The 19,935-nt window shown below is 46.1% G+C and overlaps 1 protein-coding gene across 1 annotated transcript in view; it reads right to left on the bottom strand.

The window, feature by feature from the left end:
• The window catches only part of LOC141182766 (uncharacterized), a 40,128-nt gene extending 35,615 nt beyond the window's left edge, over positions 1 to 4,513 (bottom strand). Inside the window, exons 1-4 of the mRNA XM_073660869.1 lie at positions 2,288 to 4,513; positions 2,054 to 2,158; positions 1,847 to 1,970; positions 1,666 to 1,763 (exon numbers count right to left, since the gene is read on the bottom strand). Of these exons, the coding sequence (XP_073516970.1) occupies positions 1,666 to 1,763; positions 1,847 to 1,970; positions 2,054 to 2,158; positions 2,288 to 2,356 (396 nt within the window). The 5' untranslated portion in view covers positions 2,357 to 4,513. The remainder of the gene's footprint in view (positions 1 to 1,665; positions 1,764 to 1,846; positions 1,971 to 2,053; positions 2,159 to 2,287) is intronic.
• Positions 4,514 to 19,935: the final 15,422 nt, after the last annotated feature.

Genomic DNA, 19,935 nt, shown 5'->3' with positions numbered 1-19,935 from the left:
GGTTTTGGAAGCTCATCCTAAAAAAAGTCCATTGGTGGTGGGCCTAGAGTCGGGATTTTTTGGGAAGAAAGGCAGGTCATACCCGACCTGTGGCCTAGTCCATAAACTGTGGACGAGGGTGAAGAGGATTAGTCATATGTAGGAATCTCCTCTTTACACCGCTCATCACCCCTCACATATGTCTCTGTAGTATTAACCCCTGCTGTATTAGTATGCACAAATTGCATCCCCCCGTTCAGTGAGGGCTGCTGCACTGAGCCCGCACTGAACCGAGCACATGTCAGCTGATTCTTACAGCTGACATGTGCCCGCAACAGCCGCGGGTGGAATCGCGATCCACCCGCGGCTGTTAACATGTTAAATGCCGCTGTCAATCTCCGACAGCGGCATTTAACGCGGCGCTTCCGGGAAGCGTGTCCTAAGCCCCGCCCATCGGCGACCCCGTCACGTGACTGCGGGTCACCGATGGGTGCGCATGACAACCCAGGGTCTGCAGCAGACGCCTGTGGTTGTCATGAGCTGGTCGCTAAGAGCGCCACCAAGTGGCCGGCGCTCATAGCACAGGACCAATTCTGCTATATGCAGGGGATCTCCTGATCCCTGTATGTAGCAGAGGCGATCGGATAGTTGCTGCTTCTAGTCTCCTATGGAGACTATTGAAGCAAGCAAAGAGTGAAAAAAAAAAGTTTTTAAAAATATAAAAGTTTAAATCAACCCCCTTTCGCCCCATTCAAAATAAAATATAAAAAAAAAACCCTACATAGACATGTTTGGTATCACCGCGTTCAGAATCGCCCGATCTATCAATCTAAAAAAAGAATTAATTAGATCGGTAAACGGCGTAACGAGAAAAAAATTCTAAATGCCAGAATTACGTTTTTTGGTCGCCGCAAAATTGCAATAAAATGCAATAACGGGTGATCAAAACATCGGATCTACCCCAAAATGTTATCAATAAAAACGTCAGCCCGGCGACCAAAAAATAAGCCCTCACCCAGCCCCAGATCCCGAAAAATGGAAACGCTACAGGTCTTAGAAAATGGAGCTATTTTTTTTTTTTTTTTACCAAATTTTTGATTTTTTTTTCACCACTTAAATATAAAAGAACCTATACATGTTTGGTGTCTACGAACTCGTAATGACCTGGAGAATAAGAACGGCAGGTCAGTTTTAGCATTCAGTGAACGTGGTAAAAAAAATAAATAAAAAACAACTGTGGTATTGCACTTTTTTTGCAATTTTACCGCACTTGGAATTTTTTTCCCCTTTGCCCGTACACGATATGGTAAAACTAGTAATGGCGTTGAAAAGTACAACTCGTCCCACAAAAAATAAGCCCTCACATGGCCATATTGACCAAAAAATAAAAACGCTATGGCTCTGGGAACAAGGGGAGCAAAAAACGAAAAAAGCAAAAACGGAAAATGCTCTGGTTCTTAAGGGGTTAATATGGGTCAGATCTTCACCCTGAAACAAATATTGTAAAAGTCACAGACAGATGGAGAAGTCACATCTATGATCAGCTCTAATCCTGCCATCTCCACCGTTCTCATTACACAAGTATAAAACATATAATACTGGTGGATAAAACAAAACTGAACACAAGACCTTCACAGCCATCTACACATCATAGGGGAGATCTCATGACACCTTCTCTCCATCTACCTGATGATCCTGAGGAACATTGGGATCTTCTTCTTTACAGTCCTGTGGAAGAAGAGGATGGGGACATCTCTCTGGTGTTGTCCTCTTACTGGATAGATCTGGAGGAAACACATACAGGGACTGAATTAATTCTTTACATACAGATAATTATAGGCCGTGTGTATTTAGTCCTGTCTATTACCTGGTGATGTGAGGAGCTGGGGAACCTCCATCATGACGTCCTTGTACACATCTTTGTGTCCTTCTAAATACTCCCACTCCTCCATGGAGAAATAGACAGCGACATCCTGACACCTTATAGGAACCTGACACATACAATGATACCGTCATCTCCCCGATCCCTTCATAGCATTACTGTATAATGTCCCAGCATTCCCAGCAGTGTCACCTCTCCAGTCAGCAGCTCAATCATCTTGTAGGCGAGTTCTAGGATCTTCTGGTCATTGATGTCCTCATGTATCAGGAGGTGAGGTGGAGGCCCCGTGATTAATCTCTGGTTATGGAGAGACACATTAATAAATCTCACTACAGACATTTCCAGAGTCCTCACCTCTTCAGTTCTGTCCATCCGTTATTCCCATAGATAAGAATGATGTAATGTGACGCCATCAGAATCTCTCACCTCTCCAGTAAGCCGGAAGAGGATCTCTAGGGTGAGGTGTAATATCCTCTCCACCATCTTGTCCATCATTTTCCTGGATAAATCAGGAAAATGTTCTTATATAGACGACTTTCACTGAGAGGATCCGGTATTTTAGAGAACTGAATGAGAAAAAGATAAGCTGATGGATAAGACCATTTTTCTGCAAACGATGATGCGGAATCCAAAATGTACCACGAGTACCCTTCATCCCTTAATCTAGTGTTCAGATCTATTGCCTGTATATTAAAATCTGTGACATTCGAGCAGTACCTTCTCAACCGTAATATTTGGCCCTTGAGTTTTCCTCTTTTTATGGGGATGGGGGTGGTGGTTATCCCACTTCAATAGTTTATTAGTGCTTGAAGGTTTATGGTAGATGAGTGTCCCTATGGTCCCATTACAATCATTCTTGATCAGTACATACAGGAAAGGCAACTGGTAATAATTGGTGTTGGTCTGCTCCTTTAAACAAAATGTACTTTTCAGGTTATATCCTCAGTACCCTCACTTTTCTTCCCTTCTTTTGAGGCCCACACAGTCAGACTCTACCGGCCCTTCTCCCTGCCAGTGGCGGTTGTGTATCGCCCTCCGGGCCCCGCCCGTTAGTTTGTGGATCACTTTGCCACTTGGCTTCCAAACTTTCTATCCTATGACATCCCCACCCTCATCATGGGAGACTTTAACATCCCAATTGGCGATTCCCTCTACCTATCTGCCGCTCATCTTTTATCGCTAACTTCCTCCTTCCGCCTTTCACAGCTTACTAATTCTCCTACACTAAAAGATGGAAATACTCTTTGACCTGATCTTCGCCCAGCTCTGTTCAATACATGACATTACTAACTCTCCTCTTCCGCTCTCTGATCACAACCTTCTCTCATTCTCTGTCAAGAACTGTCACCCTGCTCAAGACCCCCCACTTTCCACACTTATAGAAATATACATGCCATTAACACCCAGAAATTTATGAAAACGTTGCAATGATCATTGGCCCCAATCTCCTCCCTCTCATGCCCTGACTCTGCACTGAAGCATTATAACAAAATATTGCAATGCGCCCTGGATGAAGGTGCACCTCCTACACAGAGAACAACTCGGCACAGACGGCGACAACCCTGGAACACGCTGCAAACACATTTTTTCCAGTGGTGCTCCAGGTGTGCCGAACGGCTGTGGACAAAATCTTGTCTGGCCGAAGATTTCCTCCATTATAAATTTATGCTTAAAACCTATAACTCCGCCCTTCACCTCTCCAAACAAACCTACTTTAACAACCTCATCATCTCATGGTCCAATAATCCTAAACACCTGTTTGACACTTTTCACTCTCTCCTTAATCAATCCGCACAGGCCCCAACCACCGACCTCAGCACTGAAGATCTCGCCAATTATTTCAAAGAAAAAATTGACCATATCCGACAGGAAAATTTTTTCTCAATCCCCAAATGTTATGCATGCTCCTCCCTCCCACATTGCATCTTGCTCATTTTCTGACTTCAAACCAGTCACGGAAGAAGAAGTGACAAGGCTCCTTGCTTCCTCTCGCTCTACCACCTGCACCAGTGACCCTATTCCTTCACATCTCCTTCAGTCCCTTTCTCCAGCTGCCACCACTCACCTAACTAATTTTCAAAATTTTAATTTTTATGCCCTTAAATCAGAGATATATGTTACACAAAATAGTTAATAAATAAAATTTCCCACATGTCTACTTTACATCAGCGCAATTTTGGAACCAAATTTTTTTTCTAGTAAGCAGCTATAAGGGTTAAAAGTTGACCAGCAATTTCTCATTTTTACAACAAAATTTACAAAACCATTTTTTTTAGGGACCACATCACATTTCAAGTGACTTTGAAGGGCCTTTATGACAGAAAATACCCAAGAGTGACACCATTCTAAAAACTGCACCCCTCAAGGTGCTCAAAACCACATTCAAGAAGTTTATTAACCCTTCAGGTTCTTCACAGGAATTTTTGGAATGTGGAAGAAAAAAATTAACATTTAACTTTTTTCACAAAAATGTTACTTTAGACCCAATTTTTTTTGTTTTCGCAGGGGTAACAGGAAAAAATGGACCCCAAAATTTGTTGTGCAATTTCCCCTGAGCACGCAGATACCCCATGTGAGGAAAAAACACTGTTTGAGCGCACAGCAGGGCTCGGAAGGGAAGGAGCGCCATTTGACTTTTTGATTGTAAAATTTGCTTGAATAATTAGCGGACGCCATGTGAAGTTTGGAGAGCCCCTGATGTGCCTAAACAGTGGAAATCCCCCACAAGTGAACCTATTTTGGAAACTAGACCCCTTAGGGAACCTATCTAGATGTATGGTGATCAACTTGAACACCCAGGTGCTTCACAGAAGTTTATAACATTGCACCGTAAAAATATAATGTTCACATTTTTTCAGCAAAAATGTTTTTCAGCTCCCAATTTTGCATTTTCATAAGGGTAACAGGAGAAATTGCACTATGCAATTTGTTGTGCAATTTCTCCTGAGTAAGCAGATACCCCATATGTGCGGGAAAACCACTGTTTGGGCATGCGGCAGGATTCAGAAGGAGAGGAGCGCTATTTGACTTTTTGAATGTAAAATTTGCTTGAATAATTAGCGGACGCCATGTTGTGTTTGGAGAGCCCCTGATGTGCCTAAACAGTGGAAACCCCCCACAAGTGACACCATTTTGGAAACTAGACACCTCAGGGAACTTATCTAGATGTGTGGTGAGCACCCTGAACCCCCAAGTGTTTTACAGAAGTTTATAACATGGAGCCGTGAAAATAAAAAAATCAAACTTTTACCACAAAAATTATGTTTTAGCCCCAATTTTTTATTTTCACAATGGTAAGAGGGGAAAATGGACCCCAAAAACTGTTGTGCAATTTTTCCTGAGTACGCCAATACCCCATATGTGGAGAAAATACAGTGTTTGGGCACACGGCAGAGTTCAGAAGGGAAGGAGCACTGTGTGACTTTTTGAACGCAAAATTGGCTGGAATCGAGAGCGGATGCCATGTCGCGTTTGGAGAGCCCCTGATGTGCCTACGTAGTGGAAACCCCCCACAAGTGACCCCATTTTGGAAACTACACACCTCAAGGATTTTATCAAGGGGTATAGTGAACATTTTGAACCCAGAGGAACGACACAGAATTTGATAACATTAGGTCATCATATTCAATAAGTTGTCATTAGTCTTGAGTGCAAGTGCTCGCTATTTGAGTTTGCATAGCGTGCTCAGATATGCACCATGTATCGCGGGTGCTCGAGTGACATGCTCGTGTCCCCGCCCCGCATGCTTCACGGTTATTAGACACCCAAAAAAAAACATGCGGGGATCGCTGGTGCATGGCAGGCAATCACCGCAAGGTTTTTTTGGCTGTATAACAGCTGCAAAACATTTGGGGCGGAGACTCGAGCATGTCACTCGAGCACCCGCTATACTCAGTGCATACCCGAGCACCCGATGCAAACTCAAGTAGCGAGCACTTGCGTTCAACATTAGTCACCATATCGTCATTTTTTTTTCTCTACTTCTGAAAAAATCCCAACCCCAACCCTAACCATAGCCCAACCCTAACTCTAGCCTAACCCTAGCCCAACCCCAACCCTAGCCCTAGCACAACCCTAACCATAAAGTTTATTTTTTACGCCGTTCCTCGTGCGGTATAAGTGATTAGACGACTTTATTCTTCAGGTCAGTGCAATTACAGTGATGCCAGATTCATATCGGGTTTTTATGACTGACAGCTGTCACACACTAAAAGACACATTTTTTTGCAGACTAGTTTTTACATCGCCATATTTTGAGAGCTATAATTTTTCCATATTTTGGCCGACAGTCATGTGATGGCTTGTTTTTTGCGGGACAAGTTGACATTTTTATTGGTACCATTTTCGAACACGTGACATTTTTTGATCGCTTTCTATTCTGATTTTTAGAAGGCAGAATGAACAAAAACCAACAATTCAGGAATTGTTTTTTTGAGGTTTTTTTTTAATGCTGTTCTGCATGTGGTAAAATTGATAAGGTAGCTTTATTCTTTGGGTCAGTACGTTTACAGCAGTACTACATTTATATATTTTTTTATATTTTGGCGCTTTTACACAAGAAAAACTATTTTATAGAAAAAAGAATTGTTTTTGCATCGCTTTATTCTGAGAGCTATAACTTTTTTATTTTTCGGCCGTTGGAGCTGCATGGTGGCTTGTTTTTTGAGGGATAAGATGACGTTTTCAGCGGTACCATTGTTATTTACATTCATCTTTTTGATCGCGTTTTATTCCATTTTTTGTTTGGCGGTATGATGATAAATCATCGTTTTATGTTTTGTTTTTTTTTGTTTTTTTTTATCGTGTTCACTAAAGGGGTTAACTAGCAGGACAGTTTTATAGGACAGGTCATTCCGGACGCGGTGATACCAAATATGTGTACTTTTATTGGTTTATTTTTTTTTTTCATAAGATTATTTATTTATGGGTACAATATATATATTTTTTTTTTTTTTCTGACATTTTTATTACTTTTACACATTGTCCCACTATGGGACTTTCACTTTTTGCAGCCTGATCGGCTGCATGACATAGAGAGCAGCAGCTCCCCATGCCATGCAGCCTGTCAGCGCTGCACAGGGAAAAGTTACTTTGGTCGTGCACTGTGCATGACCAAAGCAACTTCATGCCTCCTGGTGTCCCGGATGTTGACATGATGACGTCGGGTCACCATGGGAACATCCGGGACCGGACTCAGATGCCGCTGGACGCCGGCAGAGAAGGTAAGTATCGCGCTTACCTCCTCTTGCCACCGGAATGCTGCGATTGATTTTGATCGCATTTCGGGGGTTAATGTGCCGGGAGCGGTGCGGGACTGCTCCCTGCACATAGCACTGGGTGTCAGCTGTAACAATCAGCTGACACTCGGAGGCGCACAAGCGGTGCGGGCGAAATCGCCAGGGTGTATTAATACGTATCAGGCCCATAAGGCCCAGGGCACAGATACGTACTAATACGCCCTGGGTCATAAAGGGGTTACACACGCCAGCATACATCCATGACTTAAAAAAACATCCCTCGACCAGAACTGTGCTGCTAACTACAGACCTGTTTCCAATCTTCCCTTTATCTCTAAACTCCTGGAATGACTGGTCCACTCCTGTCTAATACACAATCTCTCAGATAACTCCCTTCTTGACCCTTTACAATCTGGTTTCCGCTCGTTACATTCTACTGAAACTGCACTCACTAAAATGTCTAATGATCTAACAGCCAAATCTAATGGTCACTAGTCACTGGTGATTCTCCTGAATCTCTCTGCAGCATTCAACACTGTGGATCTACCTCTCTGCCTGCTCCTTCACTGTGTCTTTTGCTGGCTCCTCTTCCTCTCCCCTTCCCCTTATTGTCGGGGTTCCTCAATGATCAGTAATAGGCCCCCTTCTTTTCTCCTTACATACAGCTCCTATTGGACAAACAATCGGTAGATTCGGTTTTTAGTACCATCTCTATGCTGATGACACCCAATTATACACCTCTTCTCCGGACATCACCCCTGCATTATTACAAAATACCAGTGATTGTCTTTCAGCTGTCTCTAACACTATTTCCTCCCTCTATCTAAAATTTAATCTGTCAAAAACTGAACTACTCATATTTCCTCCCTCCACTAACCTACCTGTGCCCGATATTGCCATTTCTGTTTGTGGCTCCATCATTACTCCCCAGCAAAATGCCCGCTGTCTTGGGGTCATACTTGATTCAGATCTTTCCTTCACTCCTCACATCAAATCACTCGCTCGATCGTGTCATCTACACCTCCAAAACATCTCTAGAATCAGAAATTTTCTTACTTTTGATTCTGTAAAAACTCTTACTGTAGCTCTTACTCATTCTCGTCTGGACTATTGCAAGTCTTTACTTATCGATCTCCCTCTTTCTAAACTTTCCCCTCTCCAATCCGTCCTGAACGCAGCAGCCAGGATCATATTCCTCACCAACCGATACACCGATGCCTCTTCCCTGTGCCAGTCATTGCACTGATTGCCCATCCAATACAGAGTTCAATATAAACTTATTGCTCTTACCCACAAAGCTCTCGACGATTCAGCACCGCCCTACATCACCTCCCTCGTCTCAGTCTACCACCCTACCCGTGCACTCCATTCTGCTAATGACTTAAAACTAAAATCCTTCTCCAAACCTCTCACTCCCGTCTCCAAGATTTCTCGCATGCTGCACCAATTCTTTGGAATGCACTACCCAGGACAATTTGATTAATTCCCAATACTCACAGTTTTAAGCGTGCCGTAAAAACCCATTTCTTTAGATTGGCCTATCACCTCAACACACTTATCTAACTGTCCCAGTTTGGCCCATATTTAAATTTTCTTCAAAATCATGCTCATACCATCCATGCACTGAATAGCCTCTGCCTGTACTGTACACATACTGGCTGGGGACCAGTTCATGTAGTGTTATGTACTTACCCTATTTAGTATATTAAGGCAGTATTATACAATATATGTACATTTTACCTTTTGTGTCTCCCCTATTTCCTTATAGACTGTAAGATTGCGAGCAGGGCCCTCACTCCTTCTAATATCTGAGTTATGCTTATTCTGTAAAGTCTGTATTGTCTGTATAAGTCCCCCCCTAAATTGTAAAGTGCTGCGAAATGTGTTGTCGCTTTAAAAATAAAAATTATTATTATAATAAATTCAGATGTAAATCTAAGGCCCACTCTATTGATGTTGAGTTCCCCGACAAATTAAAAAGATTGTTCACTCGTCCCTGACCAGGTGATAAAAATGTAGTCAATATATTTGTACCATACCCCAATATATGGCTGCCATCACTTATGATCATCCCTGAATATTGTGGATTCCTCCCACCAGTCCAGGGATAAGTTAGCATATGAGGGGGCACAGAGGCTCCCCATCGCAGTACCCCTGAGCTGGTGGAAGTACTTCCTGTCAAAAAGAAAGAAGTTATGAGTAAGAATGAATTTTAGAAGATCCTCCATGAAGTCATTATGTCTGCTACACTGTATTGATCTCGATTTCAAGAAATGTCTTTCTCCTCTGATACCATCCTCATGCGGTATATTACTGTACAAAGCCTCGATATCTAGTAAGGCCTGCTCCCCTACATGAGTGTATACATGCTCGAGGGTATACATGGAGGGGAGCAAGCAGAGGGAAAACCATTTTCCAGAGGGATTATTCCAACTGCAGGACCTCAGGCGATACTGGGGGAACATTATACTGTGGAGGGCATCATACATACTGCATAAGGGGCATAATGGGGGCATTACACTGTGTGGGGCCATCATACATCCTGCATAAGGGGGGCACTACACTGTGTGGGGCATTATACATACTGTATAAGGGGCATAATGGGGGCATTACACTGTGTGGAGGCATCATACATACTGCATAAGGGGCATAATGGGGGCATTACACTGTGTGGGGCATCATATATACTGCATAAGGGGGGCATTACACTGTGTGGGGGGATCATACATACTTTATAAGGGGCATAATGGGGGCATTACACTGTGTGGGGCATCATATATACTGCATAAGGGGGGCATTACACTGTGTGGGGGGATCATACATACTTTATAAGGGGCATAATGGGGGCATTACACTGTGTGGGGGCATCATGCATACTGCATAAGGGGCATAATGGGGGCATCATACATCCTGCATAAGGGGCATAATGGGGGCATTACACTGTGGGGGGCATCATACATCCTGCATAAGGGGCATAATGGGGGCATTACACTGTGTGGGGGCATCATACATCCTGCATAAGGGGCATAATGGGGGCATTACACTGTGTGGGGGCATCATACATCCTGTATAAGGGGCATAATGGGGGCATTACACTGTGTGGGGGCATCATACATCCTGCATAAGGGGCATAATGGGGGCATTACACTGTGTGGGGGCATCATACATCCTGCATAAGGGGCATAATGGGGGCATTACACTGTGTGGGGGCATCATACATCCTGCATAAGGGGCATAATGGGGGCATTACACTGTGTGGGGGGCATCATACATCCTGCATAAGGGGCATAATGGGGGCATTACACTGTGGGGGCATCATACATCCTGCATAAGGGGCATAATGGGGCATTACACTGTGGGGGGCATCATACATACTGTATAAGGGGCATAATGGGGGCATTACACTGTGTGGGGGCATCATACATCCTGCATAAGGGGCATAATGGGGGCATTACACTGTGTGGGGGCATCATACATCCTGCATAAGGGGCATAATGGGGGCATTACACTGTGTGGGGGCATCATACATCCTGTATAGGGGCATAATGGGGGCATTACACTGTGGGGGCAGTAAAGTGGTCCTGTACTATGAGAACAATACGTTTCCTCCCTTCCTGTCTCCATAGTTGGGTCGTATGTATCTATTACAGGAAACAGAACAAAAACCTTATGATTCTTATAAAGGGGCAACACAAGACCGCAAAAGAGTCTCGGTGCTGAAGGGGTTAATGCCCCCTGCGCCCAGTAATGGGGTCTCCACATACCTCCACCTGCAGAGCCGCCACCACATATATGGCTGCTCTGTGCGCACAGGAGCTGTGATGAGGTCACAGGAGGGGAGGAGTCAGGGGTCACATGATCAGGGGCCTCAGTGGATGCAGGACTCTGCTGTGCTGGTTGTCATGGTGCTGGATGAGCTGAAGTTTATGTGTGGGGTCAGGAGGGGTTTACAGTGTGGATGTAGCAGAGCCGTGTGTGTACGAGGTGTACGGAGCAGAGCCGCGTGTGTATGAGGTGTACGGAGCAGAGCCGCGTGTGTACGAGGTGTACGGAGCAGAGCCGCGTGTGTACGAGGTGTACGGAGCAGAGCCGTGTGTGTACGAGGTGTACGGAGCAGAGCCGTGTGTGTACGAGGCGTACGAAGCGGAGCCGCGTGTGTACGAGGTGTACGGAGCGGAGCCGCGTGTGTACGAGGTGTACGGAGCAGAGCCGCGTGTGTACGGAGCAGAGCCGCGTGTGTACGAGGTGTACGGAGCAGAGCCGCGTGTGTACGAGGTGTACGGAACAGAGGTGCACGTGTACGAGGTGTACGGAGCGGAGCCGCGTGTGTACGAGGTGTACGGAGCGGAGCCACACATGTACGAGGTGTACAGAGCGGAACCTTGCATGTACGAGGTGTATGGAGCGGAGCCGTGTGTGTGTACGATCACTATATCACTTATCTTTATAAATGTACACATACAGTACAGAATATATACATACTGACCCTATACACATACAGTACAGAATATATACATACTGACCCTATATACATACAGTACAGAATATATACATACTGACCCTATATACATACAGTACAGAATATATACATACTGACCCTATATACATACAGTACAGAATATATACATACTGACCCTATACACATACAGTACAGAGTATATACATACTGACCCTATACACATACAGTACAGAATATATACATACTGACCTTATATACATACAGTACAGAATATATACATACTGACCCTATACACATACAGTACAGAGTATATACATACTGACCCTATATACATACAGTACAGAATATATACATACTGACCCTATACACATACAGTACAGAATATATACATACTGACCCTATATACATACAGTACAGAATATATACATACTGACCCTATACACATACAGTAAAGAATATATACATACTGACCCTATATACATACAGTACAGAATATATACATACTGACCCTATACACATACAGTACAGAGTATATACATACTGACCCTATATACATACAGTACAGAATATATACATACTGACCCTATACACATACAGTACAGAGTATATACATACTGACCCTATATACATACAGTACAGAATATATACATACTGACCCTATACACATACAGTACAGAATATATACATACTGACCATATATACATACAGTACAGAATATATACATACTGACCCTATATACATACAGTACAGAATATATACATACTGACCCTATACACATACAGTACAGAATATATACATACTGACCCTATATACATACAGTACAGAATATATACATACTGACCCTATATACATACAGTACAGAATATATACATACTGACCTTATATACATACAGTACAGAATATATACATACTGACCCTATACACATACAGTACAGAGTATATACATACTGACCCTATATACATACAGTACAGAATATATACATACTGACCCTATACACATACAGTACAGAATATATACATACTGACCCTATACACATACAGTACAGAATATATACATACTGACCCTATATACATACAGTACAGAATATATACATACTGACCCTATACACATACAGTACAGAATATATACATACTGACCCTATACACATACAGTACAGAATATATACATACTGACCCTATACACATACAGTACAGAATATATACATACTGACCTTATATACATACAGTACAGAATATATACATACTGACCCTATACACATACAGTACAGAGTATATACATACTGACCCTATATACATACAGTACAGAAAATTTACATACTGACCCTATACACATACAGTACAGAGTATATACATACTGACCCTATATACATACAGTACAGAATATATACATACTGACCCTATACACATACAGTACAGAATATCTACATACTGACCCTATACACATACAGTACAGAATATATACATACTGACCCTATACACATACAGTACAGAGTATATACTGTACATACTGACCCTATACACATACAGTACAGAATATATACATACTGACCCTATGCACATACAGTACAGAATATATACATACTGACCCTATACAGATACAGTACAGAATATCTACATACTGACCCTATACACATACAGTACAGAGTGTATACATACTGACCCTATATACATACAGTACAGAATATATACATACTGACCCTATATACATACAGTACAGAATATATACATACTGACCCTATACACATACAGTACAGAGTATATACATACTGACCCTATACACATACAGAACAGAATATATACATACTGACCCTATACACATACAGTACAGAATATATACATACTGACCCTATACACATACAGTACAGAGTATATACATACTGACCCTATACACATACAGAACAGAATATATACATACTGACCCTATACACATACAGTACAGAATTTATACATACTGACCCTATACACATACAGTACAGAGTATATACATACTGACCCTATACACATACAGAACAGAATATATACATACTGACCCTATACTCATACAGTACAGAATATATACATACTGACCCTATATACATACAGTACAGAATATATACATACTGACCCTATACACGTACAGTACAGAATATATACATACTGACCCTATATACATACAGTACAGAATATATACAGTACAGACCAAAAGTTTGGACACACCTTCTCATTTAAAGATTTTTCTGTATTTTCATGACTATGAAAATTGTACATTCACACTGAAGGTATCAAAACTATGAATTAACACATGTGGAATTATATACTTAACAAAAAAGTGTGAAACAACTGAAAATATGTCTTATATTTTAGGTTCTTCAAAGTAGCCACTTTTTGTTCTGATGACTGCTTTGCACACTCTTGGCATTCTCTTGCTGAGCTTCAAGAGGTAGTCACCAGAAATGGTCTTCCAACAATCTTGAAGGAGTTCCTAGAGATGCTTAGCACTTGTTGGCCCTTTTGCCTTCAGTCTGCGGTCCAGCTCACCCCAAACCATCTCGATTGGGTTCAGGTCTGGTGACTGTGGAGGCCAGGTCATCTGGCGTAGCACCCTATCACTCTGTTGAAAAATAAATGAAGGTCCAACTAAACGCAAACCGGATGGAATAGCATGCCGCTGCAAGATGCTGTGGTAGCCATGCAGGTTCAGTATGCCTTCAATTTTGAATAAATCCCCAACAGTTTCACCAGCAAAGCACCCCCACACCATCACACTGTAACGGGTCTGGGAGGTGGAACCTCTGAGCAACTATACAAAGGGGCAGTCCTTGTAAGGAAGCGGGTGGCATGCAGGGAAGGCGGGCAGGTAGTCACGGCTAGTGACGGGGACAGTCTCTGGGTAGAAGGGCAGGAGGTCACGGCAAGTGACGGGGACAGTCTCTGGGTAGAAGGGCAGAAGGTCACGGCAAGTGACGGGGACAGTCTCTGGGTAGAAGGGCAGGAGGTCACGGCAAGTGACGGGGACATTCTCTTGACAGGCGGGTGGTCACGGCAAGTGACGGCAGAGCCTCCAGGTAGGCTAGCAGGCAGGTAGAAGGTGGGCGCTCCCAGGTGAGCGGGCAAGAGTCTCTGGACAGGCAGGTGGTCACAGCAAGTGACGGCTAAGCCTCCAGGTAGGCTAGCTGGCAGGTAGCAGGTGGACGCTCCCAGGTGAGCTGGCAAGAGTCTCTGGACAGGCAGGTGGTCACAGCAAGTGACGGCTAAGCCTCCAGGTAGGCTAGCAGGCAGGTAGCAGATGAGCGCTCCCAGGTGAGCGGGCAAGAGTCTCTGGACAGGCAGGTGGTCACGGCACGTGACGGCAGAGCCTCCAGGTAGGCTAGCAGGCAGGTAGCAGGTGAGCGCTCCCAGGTGAGCGGGCAAGAGTCTCTGGACAGGCAGGTGGTCACGGCACGTGACGGCAGAGCCTCCAGGTAGGCTAACAGGCAGGTAGCAGGTGAGCGCTCCCAGGTGAGCGGGCAAGAGTCTCTGGAGAGGCAGGTGGTCACGGCACGTGACGGCAGAGCCTCCAGGTAGGCTAGCAGGCAGGTAGCAGGTGAGCGCTCCCAGGTGAGCGGGCAGACTGATCCATAGACAGACTGGCAGGGCTGGTAGGCAGACTGTCGGACCGCAGGAATGCAAGCAGATAGACAAGTATCAGGCAGGTATCAAGCAGGAATCTGGCAGGTAACTGGTAACGGGACCTGAGGGCTGAAGCAGAGTTGAAAGGCTTTGCAACAACATTGCTCGGGCACCTCCATTTTGGAGGAGGTGCCTTATATATGGTGAAGTCCACGGGCCATTGGCCGGGGACTCCTTAGGACGGCGCGCGCGGCCCCTTTAAGAGAGGGGGAGCACGCGCGCCCTAAGCACAAAGGCCGGAAAGCAGCGCGCGCTGCCAGCAGAGCGGGAGGAAGCCGCCGGGCACGGAGAGGTGAGGGGAACGGCGTCCCTGCCTAGCAGGAGGCAGGGACGCCGACGCTACAGTACCCCCCCCCTTTAGGCCCCCCCTTTTTTAGGCCAGAGAGAAATTTATCAAGGATGAGAGGGACATGGATGTTCTCCCGGGGCTCCCATGTTCTCTCCTCGGGACCAAACCCCTTCCAATCCACTAGAAAAAAGGTCTTTCCTCTTACCCTTTTGGTGGCCAGAATATTCTCTACCTCAAACTCGTTTTCAGCGGAAACCGGAGCAGAAGGCGTACCTGTAGACTTGGAAAAAGAGTTAAGTACCACGGGTTTGAGTAGAGATACATGGAAGGAGTTAGGAATCCGCAAATTGGCCGGGAGTTTCAATTTATAGGCCACTGGGTTGATTTGTTTGATAACTTCCAGTGTGCCGATGAACCGAGGCCCTAACTTGTAGGAAGGAATCTTGAGCCGGACATATTTGGACGAGAGCCAGACCTTATCTTCAGGACGGAATTGTGGTGGATCCAGACGTCTTTTGTCAGCCTGTTTTTTCATCCGCTCGGATGACTGAAGAAGTGCAGATCTGGTACTTTCCCAAATGGAGGAAAATTCGTTAACGAGAGATTCCGCAGCCGGGTTGTCCACCGAGGTGGAGACGAGAAACGGGATCCGAGGATGCTGACCGAAGACTACAAAAAACGGGGATTTGGAGGAAGATTCGCTCTCGTGATTATTGTAAGAAAATTCGGCCCACGGTAAAAGATCCACCCAGTCGGAATGGTGAGCATTAACAAAGTGCCGGAGGTAACTGGTTAAAATTTGGTTGATCCGTTCTACTTGGCCATTGGTCTGTGGGTGATAAGCTGAAGAAAAGTCCAAGGTGACCCCCAGCAATTTACACATAGCTCGCCAAAAACGAGAGGTGAACTGAACCCCTCGGTCGGATACGATGTGGAGAGGAAGACCATGAAGACAGAAGACATGATGGATAAAGTCTTTGGCTAACTCTGATGCAGACGGGAGACCCGGCAGGGGAATAAAGTGAGCCATTTTGGAAAAGCGGTCAGCGACCACCCATATGACCGTACAACCGGCAGAGACAGGGAGGTCCGTTATAAAGTCCATAGCTATATGCTGCCACGGGGCAGCAGGTACAGGAAGAGGAAGGAGACGGCCGGCTGGCAGATGTCTCGGAACCTTGTTGCGGGCGCAGGACACACAGGCTGAAACAAAGTCTATTACGTCCTTGTGCAGGGTAGGCCACCAGTAATGCCGGGTAATAAGCTGGAGGGTCTTTTTCTGACCAGCGTGGCCAGCTAGCTTGGACGAGTGTCCCCAGTGTAAAACCCTCTCACGATCAGGTACAGTTACGAACGTCTTACCGGGTGGAAGACGATCCAGATTCACGGGGGCCACCTGCATCACTTTTGCGGGGTCGATGATGTGTTTAGGCTCCTCCTCAAGATCAGAGACCAAAAAGGATCGGGATAAGGCATCAGCTTTGATGTTTTTGTCAGCCGGGCGAAAATGAAGAATGAAATTAAAGCGGGCGAAGAACAAGGACTACCGGGCTTGGCGCGGGTTAAGTCTCTGGGCACTCTGGAGGTAAGCCAAGTTCTTGTGGTCCGTATAAATTATTACCGGGTGAAGAGCCCCTTCGAGCAGGTAACGCCACTCCTCCAGTGCCAGCTTAATGGCCAACAATTCTCGGTCTCCTATAGAATAATTGCGCTCAGAAGAGGAGAAGAGTTTGGAGAAGAAGCCGCAGGTTACCATTCTTCCGGAAGACGACTTTTGGGTAAGTACCGCTCCGGCTCCGGAGGAGGAAGCGTCGACTTCTAGGAAGAATTGTTTGTTGCCGTCCGGACGATGCAGCACAGGGGCGGAGGAAAAAGCCTGTTTTAAGGAAAGGAAGGCCTCCTCTGCTTCGGGCGACCATTCTCTGGGATTAGCGCCCTTACGGGTGAGCGCCGAGATAGGGGCAGTCCGGGAAGAGAAGTGCGGAATGAAGAGGCGGTAGTAGTTGGCGAAGCCCAGGAACCCCTGAATAGCCTTCAACCCCTCAGGTCGAGGCCACTTCTGGATGGCAGACAGTTTCTCAGGGTCCATTTGTAGGCCGGTCTGAGAGATTATGTAGCCCAGAAATGGAAGCGAGGTCTGCTCAAAGAGGCACTTCTCATATTTAGCGTAGAGGTGGTTCTGCCTGAGCCTGAGCAGGACCTGACGAACGTCCCTCCGGTGAGTGAGAAGATCCGGAGAGAAGACCAAGATGTCGTCCAGGTACACCACCACGCAGGAGTAGAGAAGGTCCCGGAAGATGTCATTGACCAACTCTTGAAAGACGGCGGGAGCATTACAGAGACCGAAGGGCATTACAAGGTATTCATAGTGGCCGTCCCGGGTGTTGAATGCCGTCTTCCATTCATCCCCCTGACGGATACGGACCAGATTATACGCCCCACGGAGGTCCAGCTTGGTGAAGATTCTAGCCCCCCTCAAACGGTCAAATAATTCAGGAATGAGCGGAAGGGGGTATTTATTCTTCACTGTGATCTGGTTAAGGCCTCTATAGTCTATACAGGGACGGAGTGAGCCGTCCTTCTTTTTGACGAAGAAGAAGCCTGCTCCCGCCGGGGAGGTAGATTTCCAGATAAATCCCCGGGCCAGATTCTCCTCAATATATTCAGACATGGACCGGGTCTCAGCAGTGGACAAAGGGTAAATACGCCCACGGGGAGGAGTAGCGCCGGGCATCAGGTCAATTGGGCAGTCGTATGGTCTATGAGGGGGTAATGTCTCCGCTTCTCTTTTATTAAAGACGTCCGCAAAAGACCAATAGGGAACCGGTAGGCCGGGTAGATTGGCTGGGGTAGGAGAAGGACGAGCAGGATGAACGGGAACTAAACAAGTCTTATGGCAGTCCTGTCCCCAGCGAAGAACTTCTCCGGTCTGCCAATCAAGCACGGGTGCGTGTCTCTGGAGCCAAGGTAGGCCTAGCAAGAGGGCGTGAGAGAGTCCAGGCAGAACATGGAAGTAGATGCTCTCAGAGTGCAACATTCCCACCTGCAGAGTTATGGATTCGGTGATGAGTTGGATGGGATGAGGTAAGAGGCCCCCATCCACGGCGGCGACAGATGAGGGTACAGCCAGAGGTTTTGTGGGAATGCGGTATTTCTCTACCAGGGACTGAGAAATTAGATTTCCGGCAGCTCCAGAGTCAAGTTGAGCCAGTTCAAAATAACGGTTCTCCCCGCAGATGATAGAGACCGACAGCATAAGAGATGGAGAGGGTTTATTTCTGTCTAGGGCGACCTCTCTGAGCGATCCTAGACAAAGGCGTTTCCCGACCTCTCCGGACAGGAACGGATCCGGTGCTCCTTACTGCCACAGTAGAAGCAGCTCCCCTCGGCACGGCGTAATTCTTGACGGGTTTTGACCATCTTGGTCTGGTCGACCTGCATAGGCTCGGGTGAGTGCGTCGGGGAAGTAACGGAGGAAGTGAGTCTCTGGAAGGTAGGGGCAAGGCATGGAAACCTCCTCTCATGGGTAGCCTCTTTGATGCGCTCCTGGAACCGGATGTCAATCCGGGTGGCAAGGGTAATTAAGTCGTCGAGAGTGGTAGGAATGTCCCGACCGGCGAGTTCATCTTTAATACGGCCGGACAGACCCTCCCAGAAGACGGACACCAGGGCGTCGTTATCCCAGGCAAGCTCCGAAGCAAGGGTACGGAACCGTATGGCATATTGGCCCACGGTGAGGCTTCCTTGACGGAGGCGAAGCAGAGATGAGGCGGATGAGGTCTTCCGTCCTGGTTCATCGAAAACTTTCCGGAAAGCCGTGAGAAAGACTGGCAGGTTGGACACCAGGGGGTCTCCTCTCTCCCATAGAGGATTTAGCCAAGCCAGCGCCTCCCCCGTGAGATGGAACATGATGAAGGCTACTTTGGCTCGGTCGGAGGAAAACTGGTGTGCCAACAGTTCGAAGTGCAGAGTGCACTGGTTAATGAAGCCCCATGCCTGGCTGGGATCTCCGCCAAAACGAGGCGGGGCGGAGAGGCGGGGACCGGGAAGAGATGCCATGGTATTGATTGGCAGCGACGGTGCCGGAGTAGTAAGTGTGCGAGTGGAGGCAGCTCCCGATGAGGTAGTCAATGTGTCCAGGCGGGAGTTAACACTACGCAGGTGACTCAGGATGGACTCCTGTTGGGACCTCTGATGGGAAAGTTCATGACATAGGTCCGAGAGCGAGGGAGCTTGGGTGCCACCGGGTTCCATGGCCCGAGCAAACTGTAACGGGTCTGGGAGGTGGAACCTCTGAGCAACTATACAAAGGGGCAGTCCTTGTAAGGAAGCGGATGGCTCCCAGGGAAGACGGGCAGGTAGTCACGGCTAGTGACGGGGACAGTCTCTGGGTAGAAGGGCAGGAGGTCACGGCAAGTGACGAGGACAGTCTCTGGGTAGA

The sequence above is a fragment of the Phyllobates terribilis genome, unplaced genomic scaffold (assembly GCF_046119375.1).
Source record: "Phyllobates terribilis strain yellow unplaced genomic scaffold, ASM4611937v1 Scaffold_36__1_contigs__length_13169755, whole genome shotgun sequence".
Taxonomy (NCBI): Eukaryota; Metazoa; Chordata; class Amphibia; order Anura; family Dendrobatidae; genus Phyllobates; species Phyllobates terribilis.
This window is presented reverse-complemented; position numbering and strand designations above follow the sequence as displayed.